This window comes from Mastacembelus armatus, chromosome 7, assembly GCF_900324485.2.
Source record: "Mastacembelus armatus chromosome 7, fMasArm1.2, whole genome shotgun sequence".
NCBI lineage: Eukaryota > Metazoa > Chordata > Actinopteri > Synbranchiformes > Mastacembelidae > Mastacembelus > Mastacembelus armatus.
The window spans coordinates 4,938,133-4,965,605 of NC_046639.1; the positions used below are offsets into that span (position 1 = coordinate 4,938,133).

Consider the following 27,473-nt stretch of genomic DNA (forward strand, 5'->3'; position numbering starts at 1 on the left):
AAAAAAATAATTAAATGTAATTTAAGATTGAAGTGGCCTTGTCAAAACAAATAAATGATGTACTGCTTTCTTAGGGTTCATTCTCATCTGCTAAGAAACATTTGTCATTTTGTTTTAACCTAAGCAGCCATCACTTCAAACGACATTACTTCTTAAGTGTAATTATAAAATATATCACGTGTACATAGCTGCAGCTGCAGTGGTTGTCATTAAAGCCAGCCTATTAGAGCAAAGCACCAGTCAGTGATGTTGATAATGTACTCTGACTCAAACAATATGTCACCTTTGGTGCACACCAGCATTTCAAAACCACAGTGTATGTGCTAATCAGGCTGTGCATCTCTCTCCGTCTAGAAAACTGCAGGCACACTCCAGGAGAGCATTGCTGTGATAACTTCAAAGTGGATAAAAGCATGGATCAGAAATAATGCAGCCAATTGAACTCAGAATGACTAATTAACATTCTGTTAACAAGCCATGTTTTATCTCAGGACCAAATTTCAATGCCAGAAAATTATCTCACACTCCAACCAGCAAAGGCAAGATTAGATTTTGGATGTTTCTGGTGTTTTACTACTGATTCTAAACCAAATTCCACTTTTTAACATGTTGCTATTCAGCTTATTAATCATTATTTTCAGAAACTGTTTTTAAACACTGGGCAGCTCTGTGGCTGAGTGGTTAGCACTGTTGCCTCACAGCAAGAAGGTCCTGGGTTTGCAACCCGTCAGGGACATACAGTACTCTGGTTTCCTCCCACAGTCCAAAAAACATGAATGTTAGAAGTGGCCTTGTCAAAACAAATATTGTTGACACCCATAGTAGTGAGTGTGTGAGGTTGTTTGTCTCTATGTGGCCCTGTGATGAACTGGTGACCTGTCCAGGGTGTACCCCTGCCTTTTACCCAAAGAGAGCTGGGATAGGCTCCAGCAGATCCCCATAACCCTGGTTAGGAATAAGCAGGTATAGATAATGGATAGGTGTTTTTAACCACTTGTCTGATGTTAATTACTGCATTGTTTGAAAGGCACCAGTGAATTTCCTTTTTACAGGCTCATGAAATAGATGTGTTTCCAAATCATTCATCCATGCCTTAGTGAGAATAATATACAAGTAGTTATCAGTGACACCTAGGGGTGAAAACAATGCATGTTCATGACTGAATGCTAAAGACCCAGACAGACTTAGAAAGATGCAAAAAACTCATGGAGTCAGACATTCATGATGGTCTGTCTTGTGTGTTATTGATGTTAATGCAGGTTTAAAATATGTCATAATGTACACCCTTTTTAGTTATTTTGTTAAGCATTTTCTAAAAGCAGTGCATATTATATGTTGTAACTTGTTTGAGAAATTTCTTTTGTAGTAGGTGAGGCAAATTTTTGCATTTGTTTTCATTTATAACTTTAGTCCAAATAGCACAAGTAGTTCTATTGATTACAAGTAACAAGGATTAGTCAAAAACTTACAGCTCACCACTAGGGCAAGAATGTACAATTATCACATCTATTCATCCATCCAGCAATCCATTATCTAGACCTGCTTATTCCTACTTAGAGTCATGGGGATCTACTGGAGCTAATCCCAGCTCTCTTCAGGGAGAACATGCAAACTGCACAAAGGACTCTTGCTGGGTTTTGAACCAGGAACCTCCCTGCTGTGAGGCAAGTCATATCTGTGCAAACTATTGTAATCAACAGAGATAGCTCAGCAATGAATCATGTCATTGTGAATAAACAAAAACAGCTTTTATTGACACAGTGCTAGTGCTGGGTTATTTCAACATTATTGTAATTGTTGAAGCCATTTTTAGGATTTCTACTTTATTAGATTGCATTATATTGTTATTGTGTAGTATTGAGTCCACCCATACACACATGACACAGAACAAATATTACAAATAGCTCTCAGTATACAACAGAACACCACTACTAGAGCTTTAAGATCTATACTAGAGATGAATGTACACCCCTCTGACACATTGTCAATAAAATGTGCACATTGAGCTTCAGATAGATTGAAATAATTTAAAGGCTTTTGGGATGGATTAGACTCTATATGTGTACCCATAAACTGCTAACTCAGTAGCTTCACCAGAGTTTCAAGTGACATTTAAAGTTGCTGAGGTAGCTATATATGCCACAAGGGGATGCAGATGCTGCTGCTTGACAGTAGGGATGTAATCCCCCATGTTGTGTATCTTTCCTCTCCTGTTCATATAATTAAATCAAATAACAAATACTGAACATTACAGTGAAATTCAATGATAGGTTCACAGTTTTTTAATTTTTTCTAAATGTGCATGCTGTAAAATTGTTCCTATTAATACAGGCCACTAGGAGATCCTGTTCTAGTGCTGTTCCATTGTCACTCACTTAGGTTGACAACACATTAGGCCAGTATGAACAGAAGGAATGTACTTCAGTACTTCATTAAGGCCCACAATTGTTGTTAAAGATAATAAGAGATCACTAGTTTTTATTAGTATCGGCAAGGCCTCAACATTAACTCAAAATTCAGAGGATTTTATATTCCATTAGATTTTGTACTGGTGTATGTAATGATATTTTCACAAACAAATTCACAATGCAAATAATGAACCAGCCATAAACCAAACTCGCTGTAGACCTGAGGCTTTTGTTGTGGGTGTGGATCAGCAGAGCAGCTGCTCAGCTTTGCAGTGCCGGTGCTCAGTTCAAGCGTTGAAAAAACAAACTGTGCCTTTAAGAAAACGCGTCACCCGCACGTTGGCTACGGTCGTCTATGACGTTTCATCACTCCCGGGCACGCACACTGGAAGTCCAATTATTGCTAATGGCGGGTATTTGTATGAAGTGTGCGTATTTTAAGCTTTCGTTTGCTAACTGTGTGTATTAAATCAACACCGGGGATTTGAAAGTAATTATCGCTTTGTGTTTCGAGGCATATTAGAGGAAAAATAAAGCGAAGGACCTGAAACAGGACTGTTATCATCATGTGGCTGCACTCAGATAACTAAATTCAACCTGAAACTGAGCAGGAAGGCAAGTCGCGTGTGTCTCAGGGGTATTTGACGTTTGCGCTAGAATCGATGTTAGCTCAACTAAACGCGTGTCTCAAAGCCACAGCCCCAAATCTACTGCACACATGCTGACGGAGGAAGTTTATCCGAAGTCCCAATAGAGACTAAGCCCTCATTCATACGCCTGTTAGTTTAGCTGCCAGTAAATCTCCGCTAACGGAAATGTCCGGGTCAAAGTTACCGGCGCTAATAATGCTGTCACTGATAACCGTTATTCGTGTTAACGGTTCATCGAAGCTAAATATTCCCAAAGTGTTGTTACCGCTGGCTCGAAGCACAAGAATCAACTTCACATTGGAAACTACTGAAGGGTGCTACAGATGGTGAGTGGACGCATGCTTTGTGAAGGGGTGTCATGTTGCACGTCAGGCCGCATGGCCAACAACACTATGCACTTTATGGTAATGTGTGTGTGTGTGTGTGTGTGTCTGTCTGTCTGTTTGTGTCGAAGCTACACAACAAAATTAGACCTAAAAGTAAGGTGTGCAATACAAAGAAAAGGAATCCCACTATAAAGGTTTATTCACTGTTGACAGATATCGACAGCTCTTTTACTGTTCTTTGAAAACCCCTTATTTTTGGAAAATTTTGGAAACTTTAACCTCAGAGACAAGCTTATTGGCTGCTTATCTTGATATTTATATGTATCCAATCACTTTATAATTTTTTACCTGTATTTCTTAAATTCTGATGCTGATTCTCTTGTTTACTTGAATGTTTGTATAGCTTCTCCATTCCTTTTGTGTAAAAACAGATTGAACACTTGACATTAAGATGTTAGTTTTTTGTGTTCATCATTTAATGCAACCAAATGTTCAGTAAATTTTCATCCACCACAGGATGAAAATGGTTTTCCGCCTAAAATCTTTTGATGAAGGCATTAGATTAAATTATGTGTTTAACGTGGGCAATTTTTTTTTCTGGTCATTGTCTTGCAGGTCTTCCACCAGACCAGAGGTAGCAAGCATCCAGGTTCTGGATGAAGACAGCAGCAGGGGATGCTCCAGCAGAGCTGTTCTCCAGGCTCTCTCCACTCAGCCTTCCAGACTGACCAGTATTATTCTGGCTGAAGATGTTGGTAAATACACTGATACTATATTAATGCACAGTTATTGAACACAAGTAGTTTATTCAAGAATAGTTCATATGTGTGCAGAAATTAACACATGCATAGTTAGAAGTAAAAGATATTGCATTTTACTGCTCATATCATTATTGCATAAAGATGTACAAAAACATTCATATAGACACGCAAATGCAGGGTTTCAACATATACTAAAACTTAGAATATTGTAATACATTTAAAAAAAAAAAAAAAACTGAAAATGGGAAGATTCAATGAAATGAATGGTTTTGACCTTTAAATCATTTTCCATTAATTGGTTTTTGAATTTTTCTGTTGCTGAGAATGAGCCGTAACTATTGTAACAGTGCATGTTTGAGAGCAAGAAAGCTCCAAGTAATCGTGTTACAAAGTTACATAAAAATTCAGGTCTCCTGAGGTCATGTTTACAATGTTCTGTAATACAAGGAATTCAGAATATATAGGGCATAATAGAAACTGTGTATTACAAATGCTTCTTTATATTCTGTTTCTGCACAATGAATGACAGTCACATAGATCTGTCAGAGAAGAACATAAATTTATTTTACATAAAAAAAAATAACTAACACAGTTTAACCAAAAATTCCTAAAAGCAATTAGCAGTAGTGTACTAAGTGCATATCAAAAAAATCTCAAAAAATAATCTGCTGAGAAGAATAGGAACCCTAAAATATGCAACTGAAAATATTCAAATACTCACCGTTTGAAATGCAGGTGATGAACAAATATTGTCCGCAATGGACAGGATTCTATTGTGTTGCATGTCTTTTTCATTCTTTCTTCTGTGCTGTTCTGAAATGCTGTGTGACAGCTGTTGCCTGTGGCACTGTTTCTGTCATGGATGGCTAGCATGTGTGAAAATTTGCTTTGTACTTAAGAAAATTACATACACTGGCCCTTTCACATGAATCTCAGAAGTCAAACAAACAACTTCAAGATTACCTGTTCAGATCACAGTTACTGACTCTGAATGAGGATTATGTCTTTTAAAGTATGTTAAGTTAACCAAAACGTAAATTGATATAGTCTGTCAAACAGACCACTGAACCGGCCTGTAAAGCCTCAAACCTTGACTTGATTGATAACTGTTGAGCATTCTGCCAGGTGTCTAATCTGGAGGTTGACGTTTTGTCTCTGCTTTTCCTTATTTGGTGAAAGTGCAATGTTGTGTTACCATACAGTGTTTTTTATATATTTACTGTGTGTCATTTTGTCCTCTCTTCCTTTGTAGTTACAGGACAGGTATTGCGGTGTGACGCTATTGTTGACATCATCAGCGATATCCAAATAGTGTCAACCACCAGGGAGCTACATCTTGAGGACTCTCCACTGGCACTCAAAATTCATGCACTGGACTCTGAAGGTGTCATGTACTGGCTTATCAGATCATAAAATTAATCTCATTATGGGTTGCTGGTGTTACCAATAATTAAATATCCCCTTAAGTGTATTAAGAGTAATTGACCTGTAGTATTCCTCTGTTCTTCTCTTGTAAAGAATCTACATCACATTGTTTCTTTGCTGCTGTAAACATTTTTGAGAGTAATGACTGAGCTGGCTCTAGGCAGTGTTTTCTTTCCCCCCAGGCTATGACTGCGAGGTAGCTGTGTTTGTTCTGTTCGACTGGCTCCATTTAGGGCAGACACACTTAGTTTAATGAGCTGTAGCTACAGCCTGATTCTGTCTGATGATGGCTCCAGGGCCTGGTGTTTTGTTTTGTTTGCTTTGGCCCAAAAGGACATTTTAGATGGAGTAGGTTGCAAAAGGACAGCATGCATCCTGTAATGAAATGCCTATTTGACTAATTTGACTGCCATAAGCTTTCAGACAATTCTGCTCAGCAGCCATTATACACTGAAACATGCAATAGTGGCCTTAGCCTTAAAGCACAAGTTAAAAGTCTATGCAAATATTCTCTGTTCCTCACCAAATCTAACATGCCCATATTTAGTCTTAGAATTAAGGTTTCTGGCTTAAGGAAAGAACAGGATTCACATTTGTCCTTATCTATATTGCAGGAAATACTTTCAGCACCCTTGCAGGTCTAGTGTTTGACTGGACTTTAGTGAAAGATGTAGACGCAAATGGATTCTCTGACTCTTACAATTCATTACGGTAAGGTTCCCCAGTGTTAATACTCCAATCAGACTTTACTGCGCAGTCAGACTTGTTAATGAAATCTGTTGGCAAACCAAAAGTAAAAACATTTATCAAATCTAACCTAAACCTAAAACCAGTAGTACAGTAATCCTGTTGTTTTGCATTAGCATGATATTTCTTTTACTACTTGGTCCCTTCTTCTGAAAATTAATCATGCTTGAGGTCAGATAATGAGTTCAGTGTCAAATATATTTCTATTTCTATTCTAACCTGTTTCTTTTATTCATTCAAGGGTTCTTAAATTCTCTGAGTCTACATACACGCCTCCAGGATACATATCTGAAATGGAGCGTGTTGGGAAGCAGGGCGATATTATTTTGGTATCTGGACTTAAAACAGGACATGCTAAGTTGAAGGCCAAAATACAAGAGTCATTGTACAAGGTAAGGTGATAGGCTGTATAAAAGATTTTTTTTCCTGGCTGATGACGCTACTACAATACTCAAAAATTCCATTTGATATTTACAGTCACAGACAACTTCTGGCCTATTTTTAACAGACAAAAGGAAATCAGAAGATACGTTCTGGTTAAATTGTGCCCTGTGTTATTTATTATCTTCTAGAAATAGCAAAGGATTGAATGATGATAATGGCTTCTTAGTGCTTTATATACAATGTCACAGCACTAGTGACAATTCAGTTGTATTTCTGTCATTGCAAAGAATCAGGAGCTCATAACTGCTTTCAGCAGGCTAACTTTTTTCTGCCTAATTATTGAATCAGGTCGGTGTGTAACAAAGAAGAAATATAAAATATTTTAACCTATAGTCACATGCAATTTATTTTGTTATGTCCTTTTTAACTTTGCAACCAGTTTATTCTGGTTTGTTAAGGCGGGAATCTGAAGATGTTTTGTTTCTGTAACCATGGTATCCGATGCAACCACAGGATGTGGGTGCAGCAGAGGTGAGGCTGCTGATTTTAGAGAACATCCTGCTGAGTCCCGCACATGATGTCTTCCTCCTGGTGGGAACTTCCATCCGATACAGAGTCCTGAAGATTAGACAAGGAAAGATCACAGGTATAACTCTGTTTAGTGAAGAGTAAAGTCCATCATTTTACTTTTGCATCAGTTGATTACCTAAAGTATTAAGTCAAAATGTTAGTGGAGTCATTGATGTCACTCCCTGTGATCAGATGAGGTGTGGCTTTTTTTCTTTTCAGCTTCAGATGTCTGTCTAATACAGAAATGCCATCTAATAAACTAATGTGTTTGTGTTGTTTGTTCAGAGCTCTCTATGCCTTGTGATCAGTATGAACTGCACCTTCAGAACAGTGTAGTTGGCCCTAATGGAAATCCAGATGTTGCTGTGGGCAGTCTGCAGCAGAGCACCTCCACAGTCACAGCAATTCAACTAGGACACATCAATGTGGTGTTGGATCATAAGAGTATCCTTATGACAAATCATATGTTATTTGCACTCATCAGTGGTTATTGTAACTATATGATGATATGTACTTTGCCTTGACATCTTCTGCTTATATAGTCTAACTACTGTAGAGTATTATTAAGAGTATTACTAAAGTACTAGAAGTGGTTTTGTGCATTTGATATGTTTACAGCTGTCATTATCAGTCTGATGTAATTTTCCTTAGTAACTACTATTTAGGCCTTAGAATGCAAGGAGTGTCTCGCCTACCCAACAGCACTCTGTATGTGGTTGAACCAGGCTACCTAGGTCTGTGTCTTGCTCTTAACATACATTAAACATATAGACATAAGAAAAGAGTGTCAGTACTTTGTCTAACCTCTGTTTTACCTGTTTAGGTTTTAAAATTCATCCGGGAGACAGCTGGGTTCTCGAAACAGGCAGAGTGTATGATATCATCATTGATGTATTTGATAAATCTGGCAACAAAATTTACCTCTCTGATGTAAGTGTGCTTCAGTAAAAGAAAAAAGAAATCATTTTTTTTGTCTGTGTGAATAGTGTATCTATTGTTACAGCCTCTGACCTGACACACCCTGAGAATAACAGTCTGTCATGGTAGCTGTCAATAAAATCAAATCTTTTGTCAATAGTGAACTGCAGGTAACAGAAAGCAGCCTGCGCTGTAGTTATAGAAGCTGTTGAAGCTGCTTTTGTTTGCTTGTTCAGTTTTATCAGTGGCATTAGTGGCATACCCAACAGGCATGCATTCCCATCATTAGTGCATTAGTTTGAAAATCTATGTGGTTTGATTTTGTAGAAGGTCCGTATTGGCACTGGTTTTCCTGTGGAGTACTTTGAACTTCTGGATTCTTCTTTAAATGGATCATATCACCGTGTCAGAGCGCTCAAAAATGGCCTAACCCTCATTGATGCTACCCTAAGAGCTGTTGTGGACGAAGTGAGTTTAATTGCGACTTTGACCCATCACTCTGTATCTCCTTCGAACTAATATTATTGTAATAACTTCTGTACCTTTCTTCCAATTCATTAGAGAAAGCTTAATAATTTCCTGTGCTCTCTATTTCAGAGTGGAAGGGTCCATACACTTGCTAACCCAGTCCACAATGAACAGGATGTGGAAATCTATAACCCCATAGTTCTTAATCCTAGTATTCTCACATTTCCATGGCAGCCCAAGGTTGGAGCTTATCAGTACACAATAAAGGTAATTATTCCTTTTCAGAATGTATAAGAATTGTAATACATTGAATGGCTTTGATCCTCATCGGACAGAAATGTCAGACATACGTGACCTTTTGTCTGAGAGCACATTTTAGCAGTTAGTTTTATTCACACTTTGACATAAAGTTCTAAATTAAGTTTTTTGTCATTTTACTGCTGAGTCCTGATGTGAAATCACAAATGAGGCACTCATCTCCTGTTCTTTGCTGCTCATGACAGGCTACTGGAGGGAGTGGAAATTTTAGCTGGTCATCCTCTAATACAGCTGTCGCTACAGTGACTGTGAAAGGAGTGATGACAACAGTCAGTGACATTGGCATCAGTGTAGTTTATGCTCATGATCTACGCAACCGGCTACACTTTGGCCAAATGAAGGTACGTTGATGTGGAAAACTGTCAAACTGTGAAACAGCATCCTCATTAAATATTAATTTGGAGTTATAGTACAAATAATAAGCCTAACTTTTGTCTGATTTTATCACTTTTATAATCATGATTATAAAACCAAAGCCTACCTTCAAACCGTTTTGGTTATTTCACAAGAGATTTGTAGATGTGCTTTTTCATGTGGGCAGCTCACAGTTGGAAAACATATTATACCAGTTTCCAGGCCACTATCAATCAAATCTGATTAGGCTACACCCACACATTCTGTAAGAAACAGATTATGTGAGTATTTAATGTTATAGAAAAGTACTTGAGGTTTGTAACCATATTTTCATAATTATCTCACTTATTTAATATAACTGTAATTATTTTTATACTGCTGTACTTTCCAGACCTGTAAGTCGAAATAATCTTCAGCCCTCAGTGTAACCCTCATTAATGCCACTTTGATCTTCTTTTCCTTCAGGTGTATGTTGTTGAGCCCGTGGCCATGGATTTTGCTCCCTGCCCAGTCGAGGCCAGGGTGGGCCTGGTTCTGGATCTGCCTCTTAGGATTTTCGGCCTGCTGGAGGAGGTGGAGAAAGAGCGAGTTATGTTGAGTGACTGCTCTCACTTCGACCTGCAGGTTGAGGAGGAGAACCATGGTGTCTTCCAACTGTTAGAGGGTGAGTCCAAGTCGTCACACTGCAATGCAGCAAATTTTCCCAAATATTTCACTGTTTGTATCAGCAGAAGTTCATCTACTAATGTCACATACAAGTAATTTCATTTATGGACTCCAGGTGGAACAGCTTTTCTAGAAGGGCATTAATCAGAGGATGCACACTCATAGGACTCATTCATTGATCACTCTGTCAGTTATTCAATGAGAGTTATGACTGTGGGTATAGTTTGTGTGTAGTGGGAGGTTCACCTCTTTGTGCTTATTGTCAGTTGTTGCAATAATGAGTATTACGAACCTAAATTATTACAGTCATTTTTCCAGTCCGTAAACTTTTCAGTTGCAGTTTCACATTACAGAAGAAGAATTAGGGAACTAATGCATATGCCAGCGTCTTCCTGGTTAGACGTAAATTTGTATTAGTTGCTTAAATAAAATCAGTGCGACTGTGCTTGACACATGGTATGGGCCTAGTCCGCTCTAACACTGAAAAGTATTAATTTGTCATTATAGAGTTTACCTCTGAAAAGTTCTTCTGTTAGCAAGATCTACAGTTCTTCATTTTGAATCTTGTATAACTACTCAGAAGAGTGGGTAGGGGAAAATCAGCTCTCCATAGTGCTTTACAATGGGAAGTTAAATCAGTATGCCTGTATCAACAATTGTGATTATTTGTAAATTGTCATATTGTATTCTCTCTTACTCTTTCAATTTCTCCAACCATCTTCTCATCCAGGGAGGATGGCTGCAGGCCAGGACCACTGCAGTGGGGTGAGAGCCAAGGCCCTGGCCCCTGGCTACACCATGATCACTGTCAGCTACACACATGGCAATGTTCACCTCAGTGCTAAGATCACCATTGCTGCCTATCTTCCTCTCAGAGTGAGTCCAAAGGTTTTGTCCTTTCAGGAGCTTTCTCTGCATGAACCGTGAACCATATCATTGTACCCTCTTTTGCACATAGGTATTATTTAAGGAATTTGTATCCGATTTTTAATTCCCTCCCAGATAATCTTTACTTTAGTTAATACTCTACTTTACACAGTTTGGAGTACTATGAGGCACCTACTTGGGTGTAATAATGTTGAACTTTACTTGACATTTTTGTTGTGATTTGCTTTTCTTCTTTTAACTGATCTCAAAACACCAATTAGCTTTTTTCTGCTATTGAAAGAAACTCACTAATGCACTCAGTCTCACAATATATATACACATCTCTTCCTTACAATTGGTGCAGATGATCAGGGAGTGTTCAGAATTTCTCCTCCTGGGTTTACTTTGCGTGTCATGCATTTAATTATACATAATACATTTGTGATCCTGATTTGTTTTCTATGTCTGGGCAGTAGTACTTCACAGGAATGAAATCGACTTCAACTGCTGTGGTAGAGTACTGAATCTAACATTATGAAATGCATTATGATAAAGTAATTAAGTCCCTGTCAAAAACCATCTGGATTTTCAGCATACTCCATTAGGGTGTCATTACAGTAACATTGTGTTTGATACACCACTTTTTAGACTCAAGATAGGCGTAATAAGTAGTGAGTAGTGTTCTTTAGTAAAGAGCAGACATTTTTGTGATATTTCTTCACTTGTTTTGCCCTGGCAGCTAAAGGTTGACCCAGTTCCATTTTACTATCTATCCTGATTCAACCAAGAGCAGTTCCCTAGCTAAGTGTTAGCTAAGCTCTAAAGACTAGAATGACCAAGCTGATAGTAATAAATTCATGCTTTCTTTTTAATGTTTTTTTTTTTTTCTTTTTTTTTTTTTTTGAGACCTATTTTCTGTGTGATTATAATGTGGTACCAAAAATCTGTTAATGAATGTCCTACTTGTAAACTGTGTAGACTTGTATTTTTCATAATAAACTCATGTTATTTGGCAGGCAATTGACCCTATATCTGTAGCTGTGGTGACTCTGGGATCATCTAAAGACATGTTGTTTGAGGGCGGCCCAAGGCCTTGGGTTTTAGAGCCTTCCAAGTTCTTCTGTAACTTGAGTGCTGAGGATGAGGCCAGCGTGAGCCTTACTTTGACTAGTCCCTCATCCCACAACTATAACCAGCACTGGGTCAGAGCAACCTGCAGGGCTCTAGGAGAGCAGGTGGGATTTCCTGAAATCATATTGTTTCTATGTGCCATTTGTGACATCAAGTAAAATATTTTATGATTAGGTTCCGTAGCTTTATGTAACTGTACCATGACAATAAATAGTGCAAATTCCTAATTTTACTATTTATTTGTAGGTTATTACTGTGCATATGAAAGTGTCTTTGCTTTATTAGTACAATGCCTTAGAATGTTTCTAGAAATAAATCTGTTGTATGTTGTCACCATATTTTTGAGCAGGTGCTGGAGGTAATGGTGGGAAACAAGGCCACTGTAACAAACCCTTATCCTGCTGTGGAGCCAGCTGTGGTCAAATTTGTATGTGCTCCTCCATCTCGCCTGACCCTGGTGCCAGTGTATACCAGCCCACAGCTGGACCTGACCTGCCCACTGCTGCAGCAGAACAAACAAGTGGTATGTATGTGATGTGATCTAACAAGATTCAAGAAGCTGCAGCTGTACATGTATGTGTTTAAAAGATCTGCATCACTTAATTTTCTATTGATAGCACTGAGATTTTGGTATTTGGTATACATGATTTTAATAAAAGGAAACAGCCACTTGTGTTCTAAAAGTAGACAACTGCTATTTTAGGAAAAGTGAGAGCTAACCAAAAAAATGACTCATTAGGTCAAGTTATTAGAAAGCAGCTTTAGCGTAATGTTCATTATCATTTTCATAAAGGAAGTAAAATGTTTGGAAAATGAGTCCATCATATAAAAATGTTTTCCTAGGTACCCGTTTCAAATTACCGTAACCCCATTTTGGACTTGGCTGCTTTTGATCAACAAGGAAGGAAGTTCGACAACTTCAGTTCTCTGAGCATGTTGTGGGAATCGACAAAGGTGTCACTGGCCAGTATTGAACCAACGTTGCCTATGGAGCTGCAGCAGTTTGAGGATGGCAATAAACAGATGAAACTCCATGGTAAAACATTGTGGCTTGGCTTTTTTTTTTTTTTCTTTAAGAGAGAATAGATTATCAGCTGAACTTTACACTTTTCATTTGGAACATTTGGAAAGTAATATGATAAAAACAGGAGGGAAAAACTCTGGCAGACTTTAATCTTGAGACAGTTGCGGCAGATAGGTGATTATTGATTGACCTATCAGCGGGAATACATTACATTGTGTTTCCTGTCTGATTTGATTAATTAGTGATGCCAAAAATTCTTTTTTTCATTCTTTTTGTTTTTGTTGTCATCTGTGGCAGGACGTCAGACAGTTCTTGTCCATCATCAGACAGGCATTGCTGCCATTACAGTGACAGCTCTGGGTTACCAGGTTTCACATCTAGTGGCAGCCAAAGTTTCCAGTCCAGTAAGTGAAAACAATGGCTTAACTACCAAGTCATGTCAAATACCTTTTTACTTCCTCTAAAAAAAGCAGAAGCAGCTGAGCAAAACATTATTCAGAATATTAGTGCTGTATGTTGTTCTTGGAGTCAAGTCTGTATTGCAAAAAGATCTAAACCAGTGGAATAATATATTTAAGTAAAGGTTTAATTTAATATATTTCACTATTTGATTTATTATATATTTTGATCCCAGTCAAATCTTTGTCAATTTTAATGAAACTATTCTGCAATTGATCAAAATGGTTTTAATGTGTTTTCATTTATACACTTGAGTTTTTACTTCATAGTGTTTACATTACTTGCAGACTGTGTTACCTGTTGGTCTAATATTTACATATGGCATCAGAGTGGTTATGCTCATTTTTTTCTTCCTCTTCTGAACAGTATGTCTCCTTGACCCCGGTCTCAGCCACTCTGGAGCTCCTGTTGGTTGAAGATGTCAAAGTTTCTCCCGATACAGTCACCATATACAACCACCCAGATGTGCGGGTAAGATACAGAGTTATTAGGGCTGTGATATCTTGTACGCATAACTGGGTTATCTCTTTAAAACATGAGCCCAGACAGGCAGGGATTTTATGGCCTGTTTTCAAGGCTGTGATTTTGGCTTTCTGTATCGCAGAGTAAAAAAATATGGAATTGGCTTTCAGCTTGCTACTAATTACTGAATGAATTCAGAGTTGTTAATGACAGTAGACAGACACAGTGGAAAGTTGCAAACCTTGCCCTCTTTACGTAGTGGGCTCACTCTGTTACGCCAGTGTTATATTGGAGCAGAGTTTCACAGGTGTCGGGGTTAAATAACAGTTAGTGACCTGTGTAAGAGGATTTCAGAAGTGTGAAACGTGGTCAGAGGTCTCTTTTGATGTCTCATGCAAGGCCAACTGGCTGTTAGAAAAACATGCAAATGAATTGCAACAGATTTTTGAATTGTCTGGATATATGGAATTGATTAGTGGTATGTGTGTGTCATTTGACCAATTATATCAATTTCACAAGACATTGCTTGTATTTTGTTTCACAGGCGAACCTGGCCCTGCAAGAGGGTTCAGGGCACTTCTTTGTCAATACCAGTGTAAAAGGGATAGCAGATGTGGCTTTCCAAGAGGCCCAAGCAACAGCTCAGGTAAAAAGGAACATCTTGGCTGTGGTATCAGGGAGTAATACACAATTTTCATTCTGAATAACATAGTGTCATTTCCTGGAAAACGTGATTGTTTTTTTGTTGTTGTTGTTTTTTTTTTTTTTTTTTTTCTTCTTCTTTTTTTGGCTCAATTGTGGATTTGAGTATGCTCCACTGAATGCAGAATGTAATGTGGCTTTGATTTGCTCTGTGTCCAGGTTTCTCCCATTCACCCAGGAGTGGTGAAGGTGATGGTTCATGACCTTTGCCTGGCATTTCCAGCACCTACCAAAGCCACAGTACACATTTCTGACATCCTGGAGGTTTATGTGAGAGTGGTTGACAAGGTCAGTTTCTGGCCCCATAATCCATCATCTTGGAGGGTCCAGGCACTGCTTGACTTAGATGATCCTTTTTATCATTACCACACATGCCTGAAATTCTTTAATGACATCTAGGCACTAAATAAGGTTGTCCTCTTCTATCATTTTCCCAATTTCCATGAATGGCAGCCTATCTGAATTAGTATCATTACATCTGCCCTGCCTGTGAACCAGAATGACAGATGCCATTCATCTCTTTTACAGGTGGAAATTGGCAAATCTGTGAAAGCATATGTCAGAGTCTTGGATGATAACAAGAAGCCCTTCCCAGCCAGCTATTTTCATTTCATGAATCTAAAACTCAAGGCAGCTTCGACAATAGTCTCTCTAAAGTAAGTAATATGAAATTTTCTGTTTGCAGGTCCTTATATGAATTTTCTTCAATTGAAGTTTTTTCTTGCAGACCATTAGCAGAATCTGCAGAAAATGATACAGCTGTTTTCCTGGTGGAGGGTATTTCTATTGGTCAGACTACTCTGTCAGCTGTTGTTGTGGATAAAAATGGGAGAAAAATTGCATCCCCGCCTCAGCAAATTGAGGTATAATTTTGTGTGAATTTGTATGTCATTTCAGATTTTGACTCCTGCATATGTTGAAGATACTGTAACTTTCTTAATTTATTTTTTTTAAAGGTATTTCCACCATTCAAACTCATCCCAAGGAAAATGACTTTGTTAATTGGAGCAATGATGCAGGTGTGTATAATATTGCTGGTTAGGCTGTGTCTGAAAACAGCTGGCCTCAGTTCATCTTGCCAGAAGAGTTCATCTGGTGCTTGGCTTATCTTCCAAAAGAGCACGCTGCCAAGACTCTTTTGGAAGATGATGTTGGCCTAATTACTCCTGGTTTAAACATCCACCTCGCCTTTCATTTGCCTCCAACTCGCCTTTCATTTGCCTCAACTTGCATTCTAAATGCACAGCATTTACCACCTATCCAAGAAGGCTCCTAATTTGTTAAACATTATACTCAGTTATACACATGCAGTTTACATTATTTGTGTTACTGTCTATTTTTCTAACCTTGAGCACAAATCATGATGCCTTTCAGCAAATTTTCAGACCCCTGTACTGATGAAAACAATTGACTAAAGAGCCACTGTTGTCACTCAAGTAAGAGTGGTGCTCATTGTTTCATCTTTTCCTGATTCTTCTCCTTTTCATTCCCACTGTCATTTACAGATCACATCTGAAGGTGGCCCGCAGCCTCAGTCAAATATCCTTTTCTCCATTTCAAATAAGAAGATAGCTTCAGTTAATGGCATGGGCCATGTCAGGGGTGTTGCTATTGGTAATGTCACAGTGACTGGGCTGGTCCAAGCTGTGGATGCAGAAACTGGGAAGCTAGTTGTTGTTTCTCAGGTAAGTACTGTATAGATGATGTAGATTTGTGTATTTGTGTACACTCATGCAAATTTTACAGATGAGAGCCTTATATGCTTGTTTCCTTAGGATCAAGTAGAGGTTGAGGTTGTGCTTTTGACAGCCATTCGAATCAGAGCACCTATAACAAGAATAAAGACTGGAGGACAGGTACAGTATGAAGAACTACACTATAAAAAAGATTCTAAATATCCAGTAATGCTTATTATAGTGGGGCAGTTAACTGAAAAAAATAGTACTCTACTCTTCTTTAATGATATTGTATTCACTGATGCATCTTCTGCTTTTCTAGATGCCTGTATATGTGATGGGTCTGACCAATAGTCAAACACCTTTCTCCTTTGGCAATGCTCTACCTGGCCTCACCTTCCACTGGTCTACCAGCAAGAGAGATATTCTAGATGTCCAGTCGAGACACACTGAGGTACTCTGCACTCTGGGCTTTTCTGTACATGCACTCTCTGCCATGAACATCCCCATTTTTGACTTCTGATGTCCCTTGGAAATTTTTTTCTTAATTATATTATAATGTGCTGTCCCTGCATTACACTGTGACTAAAACCACCTGTCCTGTCTCTGTCTTCTTGTCAGCCTTTGCTTCGTCCCTTTTTTCTCATCACTGTTGCCTTTTTATTTAATTTGCTTCTGCTGTTTTTTTAATGGTGACTGTTGTCTCCTTCAGGCAAACATGGAGCTCCAGTCAGAGCACAACTTTGGAATGACAGTGACTGGAAGAACTAGAGGCCGGACAGGGCTGAAAGTGGTGCTCAAAGTTACTGACCCTGAGGCTGGGCAGCTAGTGGGGAATCTGCAGGAGCTTAGAGATGAGACCCAGATCCAGGTATAGCACTGTGGATACTACTTCTCTGTGGAGATACATATGAAAAATGCACTGCTCTATCAGCGTGTCCTGAGCACTAGTTTCATACAGTTAAATACCATGTATGCAGATATTTTATGGATGCATTGTGTATCATGACCATGACCTTCACTGCTTCTTCATAATATAGAATGCTGGCAATTTAAGGCAACAGAGCACTGAAGTGGTAGAACTTTGGCATATCAGAAGTTGTTAACTTTCTAAAGTGATAAGATGGCAGATTAGGAGGTGCTGAATGTATCCAGCTTCACATTACATTACACTATGACATGTCACTAGTGCCAAAACATCAAAGAATGATTAAAGCCCTGTAATAAATGGAGTTTCAACTTTTTGCTTTGATCAAGGTCTATGACAAGCTGCACATGCTTAATCCTGAAGTAGAAGCTGGTGAGCTGCTGATGGCGCCAAACTCAGCCCTCAAACTCCAAACTAACCGGTGAGTTACAAGTGTTTTTCTCTATACTTGCTACCCATTAAAACCCCGCCGCCCATATTCGGCCTGAAATTGTTTCCAAAAGTATTTCCAAAGATTGTCAGCCTTATTTGAATAAACTCTGACAAACTATATATCAATTGAAAACAGAAAACCTCACAATTCAAATGGTATATTCAGGACTGAATTATCACAGTGACAACAGTTCCATGATGCCTAACAAGACACACACAGCAAGACAGTAATTCCTAATTTTGCTGAACCACACATGTACTGAAACGGCAAGTGTTGTATATCAGTTTTTTACCAAGAGTCCAGTGAACAAAATGCCTCCAAGTTTTTAGTCCAAAAGACGTATTATCCTTGAGAAAACGCCAAAAATGTCCTTCACTCTTCAGGGTTCGTTAAAAAGTTTTAATTCTGTTTGTTCTCCGGTTGTTTTCACTGTTTATTTACCACAAATAGACAAACAGACAGTAGATTTACATTCTGCAGACTCCTGTGAATCAAATAAGCCTACAACCAAGCATGTCAGGTTTTAGAACTTCAATCAGTACGAAAACCAATGGAAGTCACGACTGACAGGCAGAACCCACCCAGGGGGTAGAACAACTTCTAATGACAGTAAAATCAGCCAGTCGCATTGTTTGTCAATGATGATTGACATATTTTGCAGCCAATGGAATAACATTTCCAATGATGTGACACACTGCATACGTTGCTAAGGGGCGGGGGTTTCAAATCCCTGCGTTCTGGCAGTACCGTTGTCCTGACAATGCTGGTGACACAGAGGGCGCAGTGGGTTTTTTTTTTATTTTTTTTTTTCATATTTCACGGCATTTCGTCTGACGTTTTGATTGACATTTATGACGATGACTTAGCAGTAAGAAGATATTGTACAGCTGACAGTTACTGTATGTAAATGCTAACGATGCTAGCGTCTCACGTGGCTCATGCACCTAAACATGCATCGAAAAATAAGATTATTTTTCCCACCCTTACCATACACAATGCAAAATAACAGAAATGTGTACATCACTGAGAGAAACTTGATGTGACTTTGTTCTTTGTGTAACAGGGATGGTGTGGGTACGCTCTCTTATCGAATGCTGGATTGTCCTGACCAGGTGGTTATCGCTCAAGTGGATGATAAGGGCTTTCTTTTCTCTGGCTCCCTCACTGGCATCTCCTCTCTGCTGATCACCTCACAAGAGACATTTGGTGTCAATCAGACTGTTATCCTTGCTGTGAAGGTCAGTTTGACACCTGCTGCATGTAATGTGTTTCAGATTTTGGGTTTTAAAAGCAATATCTGCCACATCTCTACCTCAATATGATTTAAACATTAAATCATGGATGTTTAATTCAGTTCAATTCAGTTTTATTTGTATAGCACCAAATCACAACACAATCATCTCAAGGCACTTTACAAAAAACAAAATTTAAGAATATAACAATATACACCATGGACTTAAAAATGTACATTTGTGTGTTGTTTTTGTTTAGTTTGGTATAGATGCAACTTAGCTTGTTTTTTTTTTTTGTTTTTTTTTGTTTTTTTAAATGGCAGTTTTTTTTTTTTTTTTTTTTTTTTTTCAAATTTATATCCTAAAATTTACAGTATAATAATTTTTATTTAATAAAATTTAGAAAAATCTTCCTTTAGGTCCTAACAGAGCACCTAACACAGATTTTTATATAGCATGTTTTTAAAAAAATCTCACCATTATATCAGTAAATAATGAGCTCATTGTATTGTTACATTCACTGCAGTCTTATTCTCAGTGGCCTTTGTGTATAGTCACCTATTGGTAACAGTAGTACCATTATTGTCATAGCAGTTGGTGACTCTAATGCTGGTTCTTCACTTCATTTCTCAGGTGATGCCTGTGTCTTATGTGCGCTTCAATACCAGTCCAGTGCTTTACACACACACCAGAGAGAGCCCGAAAGCCTTTCCTCTGGGCATAGTCCTTACCTTTACTGTCCACTTTCATGGCAGCACTGGAGAGGCCCTGCACAGCGCCAGCTCTCAACTTACTTTTTCTACAAATAGGTCAGTCAACTTGTTTCTTTATTTTTTGTAAATACATCTCATTATTTTTCAAGAGTGGCTGTCAAATAACAGAATTGATATGTTCATAAACCGTGTTATCCAATAAGTGAAACATTACTTCTGTGAAATTGAAACAGGCGAGGAGGACATGTTTTGCAGTTTGCTTAATACCCCATGCGAGAGAGAACAGAAGCTCCTCTTCGGAGTGGTCTGTTCGTGCAACCTCACCCAGCCTTGCGTGACCTAATGTCTCCCTCTATTTCAAAGTCTGCCACACAAGTCATGTCAACTCCTCAACCTCTACCAGCTGAACAGACACTGTGGCTATTGGAATCTGTTTATCTATTATTGTTCCCTATGGTGTTAAAATGTCAAAACTGAAAATGTGGTTTCTTGACATACTGTTGATTTTTAGACTTTGCGTGTATTTCATGTGAATCAGGGAAAACGACCAGAGTCGTTGAGTTTAGTGGCAGCCTCTGCATGGAGTTCACAAAATTAATTTACTGGGTTTTTTTTCTTCAGCCTCATTTCAGATGGAGTTGTTTCCACCTCAGTGAGTGAGCTAAATTAATGGGCGTGTTGGGCAGGGAGGAGCATTGCAGCACTCCGGATGAGGATGAGGGACTCCCTCCTCTGTCTGCGCAATAAATTGATTCTATTACCTTGTTCTCTAGGTGCTGACAGACAATTTTAGGGGAAAAGTATCAAAATCAGATTAGTAAAGGGCTAATAGTCTTGGGACCAAGAAGGCTGGCCTGTGATTAGATCTGTTGAGTCTCTAGGGAGCCAAATGGATTTTACTGGTATCTGTGGTGGGAGTACCTTAGTCTTATTTGTTCAGAATCAATGCTTTGGAGATGGAGACAAAAAGCAAGACATGTTTTCAGGGGAAAGCTAAACTATGATGTTGAACTATTGCAGCAGGAACTAATATAATAAACTAATGCATGTGAGGCTTTTGTGAAGCCTTTTTAAACCATATCTAGTGGTATTGGCCCAATTTTGGGTTTATAAGGTTATTCTACAGAACGGAGGGGCATATATGAATCAATGTCATACTATGCACAGAGACTAGATTAGAGTGAAGCATAGTCTTTACTCCTACTTTAGTCATCATTTTCATAAAAACCTGCCCATGTTTATTTACTTATAGAATATTAAGAAAGTTATTATATTTGTTGTAATGACATGTTGTATTATGACAAGTAATTAGTTTACCTTATGCCTAATCCCTTATTAATCGGGCTTCTATTTTTTTTAATTTAGAAAATAATAGAAACGCTAAAAGAACTGAAACAAATTCACCAACTCTATTAATAGAAAAAAATCCATAGCATAAACCCTGTACATTGTTCTGTTGTGCAGAGATGACCTGGTGCAGGTGGGAGTTGGGCCTGGTAACCACACCCTGACAGTGAGAACGGTCAACGTAGGCCTCACCCTTCTCGCAGTGTGGGACAATGAAAACATGGCTGTGGCGGACTATGTTCCACTTCCTGTGGAGCATGGTATTTACCCACATGAGGCCCACAGACTGGTTGTGGGAGATGTGGTTTGCTTCTCTGCCCAGTTAACAAGCCCAGATGGTGAGAAGTCTCCATATAATTTGAGTAACAGACCTACTGTATTTGTATAAAGTAATTAAAAATAACTACTTTAAACAGAAAGAATAAAAACATTTGGAAGTTAATGTAATATGGCCTTTGATGTGGCACTCTGGTTGCAGCCTAATTATGCTGCTGTAATCTGTTTGTGTTCTTCCTCAATATTTTATGCAGTATGGTTTTCTTACTGTATTTGTGTATGTGTTAAAACCGGACATCATCTTTTTTTCTGCAGGTGTTCATGGTACCTGGAGCACCTCAGCTAATAATGTTCTTCAGGTGGACCCTAAAAGTGGTGCAGCTGTAGCCAGAGACTCTGGGACAGTTACAGTGTACTACGAAATACCTGGTGTTTTGAAAACCTACCGAGAGGTAAGTTATCTGTATGTGGTAACTGCTGTATTAGCTGCAGAGCTCTAAGGACAGACTAAAGCATAAAGTGTATTTTTGTTTTTAGTCAGGGCTGTGATCAATGAGCCACAAATAGTTATGAGTTTCATATTATGAGGATTTCTGTATTTCTACTCTCTGCATGTCTTTTCTCTCAAGATTTTAATCTTTTCTGCCAGTAAATCATGCTGTATCTGGTACTCAAACAGTATCAAGTACAGTGAAAGTGTGTAACGGTGTCCATTTTTACCTTTCTGCCTAATATGTGTGCGCATGTCATTACTGAGGCTGAGATTCTCATACGTGATGGCGTGGTGTGGAAATTATTTTGCTCTTACTCTATCCAACCTTACTCATGAGATGAGCTGAGCTGTAACCTGCAGTTTTAAATGAATATTTCCCATAAGCAGAGTGAAAGTTGATGACATCTACTATGGGGTATGTTATCTTAAGCAGAGAGGTGCTCACAATGTTTGTTTTTTTTTTATGTGTGCAGGAGGTAATGTTGATTGAGTTAGCAGTAATGTTCTGTTAACACCAAGCTGTGTTTTAATTAGTTTTTCACTGACAGTCTGGTGTGATTGATATAAACAATTAGTTGTGGATGTAAATTATGATGTGATTATTCCAAGCACACATTTCACTGTGATCTATTAACTGATGGCTATCTCTGTGTGTTTCTGTAGGTAGTAGTGGAAGCAGCTACAAGAACAGCTGCTATGGCACAGGCCACACCTGTCAGGACCGGCAAGGACACCAAGGTCCTACTCACTACTAGGGAAAGAGGAACCAACCTCATTGGTATTGAACTGACTCAGTTATAATGTAAATGTAATATTTCTCTGTCTAAAGAAAGGCTAATATGTGAAGGGTTATTTTATGGCTGACCTGTTACTTTTCGCAGTGTCTGGCTCTTTCCGGCACCTGCTCATAGCCAAGAAAGAGTCTGGCATATAATCCAGCAAATTGATTTTACACTTTTGCTTTTATACAAATTAAACAAGTGTGATATAATGTGTTAAGTGAGCTCATTTTAGGACAAAGTCAGACTAGCTGCTGTTGTGCTAAGGTACCTGTGTACTGGCTGTAGTTTTATATTCAATAGACTGATGTAAGCACATTTGTTTATTCAACCCTCTGATTTGTTGACCCATAAATACTAGTCATTAATAATGTTTTTTATTATTATTTAAGAATCAATCTGTGTAATTGAGTGCAAAGTGTTTGTATGTTTTACACCTGTGTGTTGTTCCCTGTAGGGATGTGCTCCTCTGCCCAGAGTGAAGCAGTTTCAGAGCTGCAGCCAGAAACCTCCATCAGCTGCCATCTCAGTTTCACCAGTGAAGCTATTGACTTCTCTGCTCGTGATGTCTTCAAAACACACATAAGCTTTGACTCCAGTATTGGTAAGGCTGTTCATACTTCAGACTAAAAATTATGTTTATGGTCAGAGAAGCAACAAATATATGGGCCGTGACTATATGAATTGTATTGAATAATTTATTTTTATTCAGATACTGTACATTACACTGTACACTTACAGATACTGTAAGTCCCATATTCCCATTGTGTGTGTTAATGTCCATTTAGCCCCTCTCAGGTTTTCACTTGCTGAACATCACTCAAGTCCTAATGGGACTATGTGATGGTGAAATGATCCTCCCCAACAAATCCAGAGATTAGAATTGAATGGGACTTTTGTATTTTGCACCTTTTTGACAATAAGAATAATCCACACTGTGACATCCAGTCATCTGTTGTCCTAAGTCCACACAGTTTGCCTTGAACCATCGCATTTAACTGTGTCCATATTTGCTCCAGGCCTCTACACATGTTCGATGACCTTACAGCCAATGACAGACCAACAGACCCGTGTGCTCAGCATGTCCATGACCAATCTGCTGGTGAAGGCAGGCCTGAAGGGCAACGCCTTCTCTGGGGAGCAAGTCAGCGCCAGGCTGCCCATAGAGACAGGCCTCTACTCCGACCAGACGGAGCTGCTGCTCTCCAACCTGCATCCATCAGCTGAGCTCACAGTCTACGGCCCCACAGCCATTCTGTCCAACATGGAGGTCAGCCATAGCAGTGTTTCTAGGAAACTCTCTAACATGTGCCATTATTAAATATTACGCCTTTACACACTAGGATCAAAGGTTGACTCTTAGGACCCTAGTTCCAATGGACTTCCTTGTTTAGATGTGTGCCACATTTTTCCATGTCTGTAGGTGGTGTCTACTTCTCCTATCATTATTGTCCATGAGAAGGAGGCACACCATGGCTTTCCCAGTTTTGCAAAGTACACCATCAGTGCTGTGGACCCTCAGGCAACGGTTTCTGCTTCTATTTCTATAAGCAGCGCATCCTCTGGCCAGAGTCTGGTCATCCCAGTCACTTTGATTCACGCGGCTGATCCCGGCGCTGTCATGCAAGGTCAGATACTCTTTCAGAGCAAATGACAAGTAACTGTCCTACCAGGTCATGTAGTATTGGTGTATTTTCTGTGAAAGGTAACAGGGCTGTCACCTTCACAAAAAAATGAGTTTGCCCAAATTTGAACTAACAAATCATTTATTCTAATTAATCTGATTGCAGTTTATGTAGCCTAATCCTAAAAACATTGTAAAATTTAGTTTCATCATTCCCACTGCATCCACTGCCTTAGATGCTAATATTAATGATTGTATTGTACAGGCAGTTGTATTGTACAGTGTCAGCAAAGCAAAGTAAATTCTTTATTCGCAATTCTTCCACACAGTACTTTTCAAATACTTAGTTGTATTAGCAACAGCAGCTATTTTTCAATTAGTGTGTCAAATAACATATAAGCACAGTCAAAACGTACAAGTAAACAATTCAATGATCAGTGAGTGCTTCTGTTGTGAAGGAACTAAGCACACAGACAAGGCAGGTTTTCAGTAACCACCAATTCCACTCAGATTTTACCACCATTTTAACAGGCATCATTATCCCTCTGTGCCACAGCTAATATGTTAGTGTGTCATATGTTTCAGCACTGCAAAGAGGTATTGACAGCCTGTTATCTCATTCTCCGTTTTCTCTCAGCAGCTGCTCCTCCAGTTGTTAACATGGAGGGGGGCCACTCCCTGCATAGCTTCATAAACTGCTACCAGATGATGTTCTTCACCCTGTTCGCGCTGTTGGCTGGTACAGCTATCATCATCATTGGTGGGTCCCTATATTTCTGTAGAAAAATCTGTTGACATGTAACTGGTTTGTGTGTGTTCTTTTCAATTACAGTGTCATTTTGTTGTTTAAAGGGATTTGATCTACCAAACATTTTAGGATTTTAAATAGTATTTGGTAATACTGGTCACAGTTTGAAGCACCTAAAGCTGTGATTGAGTAGCCTGTGACAATGCATTTTTGGATTCCCTGCAGTTCTCCACACAGTGTTCTCTCCAAGAGAACAAACTTATCACCCTGCTTTCATCCAGAGGACACCACCACCGATCTCAGGTATCACACAGTTGCTGACATTTTACAGTTTAAAAAAAAAACAAAAAAAACAGGCTAAAGCATATTGCACATTCACAGGGACGTAGCACTAAATACCTGTCCACTTTTTTTATACTTGAGCTCTCTAGCTCACTTTAATGAGTAAGAAGAAGTTTGTTTAACCTCTAAATCTGTGATGGCAGAAGGCTGTAAAGCTCCACTGAGAGTTAGAAAGTTAGAAGAACTGGCTGACAGCGTACCAGACAGCATTCTGGCAGTCAATGGATTTTTTTTTTTTATTTGAAGAATTGCTACCTCACCCATTGTAAATTAAAGGTCATTTGGATGCAAAAGCAAGCAAAGGACTGCCAGTCTCCAATTTATCACAAATGAAGCAGGTATAGGGTTGATGTGCTCTGGCCTGGGAGATATTTACACTACCAATACAAATGAGACTATTCAATTGTGATTCTAAAGACGAGTTTTAAATTCTGCCATATACATTTTACTTTTGCTCCAGTGGTTTTTTGCTTAGAATATTTTCTCTCTACCGAATTACTGCTTTATTCTGCTGTATATGCTTTATTTACTCTGCCTTATTCTTCAGGATCAGGTTCTCGAGTACAGAATTCCTTCAACAGCACAATACCCTGGACCGACCCAAACAGCAGCCCCAGGTCGCGTCTCTATTCTCCAGACTACAAGTCCTGATAAAGCCTCTGTCTGGTCTCTGTTCTTCATAAGCAGAAGACTGCAGGCTGTGAATGAATATTGAATGTGCCTCTGTCCTTCAGTATGAACGCTGAGGGATTTGACTGCGAAATCTTTGTTTTTACATTGGTACAAATGCTTAAAAAATAATTTTTCAGAATAGCCAATCAACTTACAGTAAGAGTTGCAAGATAATAACATGGCTATTTTCTTTGTGTGTGTGTGTGTGCGCGCGTGCAAAAAGGTTCATATCTGTGTTTTCTGGTTTCTGATGGAAATTGTTTTTATACAAGACTATGTGATTATATACCGGCAACCTTTGAAGCGTTTTGACTTAGAAACCAAATCACTAGCTTGTGCTTAAAAAAATATTGCCTCTTGTTTGTTTTGAATGTTTGTGTGCTACTTATCATATTTGACATGTGAAATGTAGTAACTCAGGATAACCCCTTTGTAATATGAGAGGAAGCAACTTGAAAATATTTGCATTTTGTGAAACTTTCATTCACTGAATCCGTCCTCCTGGTAAAGGACCCTTCAAATGTGCATAATTCCAACCTGGAAATGGTTGGTCTAGTTCTCTCTTGGGCATTGTTTGGGGAAATGTAACTTACCAGTTAATTGATACTGTTTTTGTTTGTTTTGTTTTTTACATGCAGCTTATCTAATTAATTAATGTGAAAGAATTAATATGAGCCATTATTCAGTTTTCATCCCAGGTTGGCTTCATTTTAAAAGCAGTCAAACGTGACCTGTTCTCGTTTCTGAAAGTGTAACTGTTTTTGGTGTTAACATGCCAACATTTCCAGAAAGAGATTACTGTAGCACTGCTGAACTGCTGGGACATAGGAGTGTGATATTGATTTAAACAAAATGTTTTTGTATTTGAAGACAAATCTTGACAAGGAATTGTATTTATGTTAGCTCGTGAAATTCTTTTAGTTTCTTAAGAGCTGTGTGTGATGATGGCATGGTGTTACAGTGCTGTTTCTGCATTGGATTCATTAGAGTCATAGTCATGCTTGACAATTATACCTGAGCATCCTATAGAACATAATACAAACACAAGCTTGTTTGCCTGAGTAAATTAAGTTTTTGCCTTTGCTAATTAAAGTTTTTACTTTTTATGTTTGGTGTGTCCTCATAATTATTCACCCAAAGCATTTATAAATCCATCACCCCCTTCACATTTAAACAAATTCACAAAGTATTTGACAACAAAGATCTTTCCACTCACTGTCAGTTAAACAGGATTTTGACATGAATAATCAGAGAAAACATCTTTGAACAACCTGAAATATGGTCAGAACTAAATACTGTAGGCAAAATGTCATTCGTACCCACTCGACCTGCAGTTTTCTACACCATCTATTAATTTCTGTGTATACATGTTTTCATTTTTCTCTTTTATGCTATTCATTTTCCTCTTTGTTGCATTTTGTCCACATCTAATCTGTCTTATCCAATATTATTGTTAGTCCACATTTTTTGCTGATTTATTGTATACACATAAAAAAACATTGGTTACAACACAATAAATAACAATAAAAGAGAAGTACTGTATGTAAATGTAAACTTTCTTTTTGCAGAA

At 38.5% G+C, this 27,473-nt stretch overlaps 1 protein-coding gene across 2 annotated transcripts; it reads left to right on the forward strand.

Annotated features, from left to right (window-relative positions):
* Window positions 1-2,791: 2,791 nt before the first annotated feature.
* Window positions 2,792-27,013, forward strand: nup210 (nucleoporin 210). 2 transcript variants are annotated; one of them, XM_026332279.1, is made up of 40 exons: window positions 2,792-3,384; window positions 4,000-4,139; window positions 5,398-5,529; window positions 6,185-6,281; window positions 6,559-6,709; window positions 7,215-7,347; window positions 7,557-7,715; window positions 7,937-8,005; window positions 8,095-8,201; window positions 8,517-8,657; window positions 8,787-8,924; window positions 9,161-9,316; window positions 9,795-9,993; window positions 10,726-10,871; window positions 11,879-12,097; window positions 12,343-12,516; window positions 12,837-13,029; window positions 13,315-13,421; window positions 13,843-13,947; window positions 14,483-14,584; window positions 14,800-14,928; window positions 15,169-15,296; window positions 15,368-15,503; window positions 15,597-15,659; window positions 16,146-16,325; window positions 16,416-16,496; window positions 16,639-16,770; window positions 17,029-17,187; window positions 17,574-17,665; window positions 18,741-18,915; window positions 19,543-19,718; window positions 21,087-21,307; window positions 21,561-21,697; window positions 22,402-22,516; window positions 22,975-23,121; window positions 23,537-23,787; window positions 23,941-24,145; window positions 24,779-24,901; window positions 25,115-25,192; window positions 25,779-27,013. In XM_026332279.1, exons 1-40 carry the CDS (start codon window positions 3,224-3,226, stop codon window positions 25,880-25,882), a joined length of 5,661 nt encoding a protein of 1,886 aa, XP_026188064.1. In that variant the 5' UTR covers window positions 2,792-3,223; the 3' UTR covers window positions 25,883-27,013. The 2 variants fall into 2 exon arrangements, with proteins under 2 accessions (XP_026188064.1, XP_026188065.1); XM_026332280.1 differs by having other exon boundaries at window positions 24,782-24,901.
* The last annotated feature ends 460 nt before the right edge of the window (window positions 27,014-27,473 follow it).

Excerpts from the sequence above, each read along its gene's own strand:
- nup210 (XM_026332279.1), top strand. The coding sequence starts at position 3,224 with ATGTCCGGGTCAAAGTTACCGGCGCTAATAATGCTGTCACTGATAACC. Across the intron at positions 16,326-16,415 it reads AGCTAGTTGTTGTTTCTCAG|GATCAAGTAGAGGTTGAGGT; the intron begins GTAAGTACTGTA and ends TTGTTTCCTTAG. Across the intron at positions 22,517-22,974 it reads AAGAGGAACCAACCTCATTG|GGATGTGCTCCTCTGCCCAG; the intron begins GTATTGAACTGA and ends TGTTCCCTGTAG.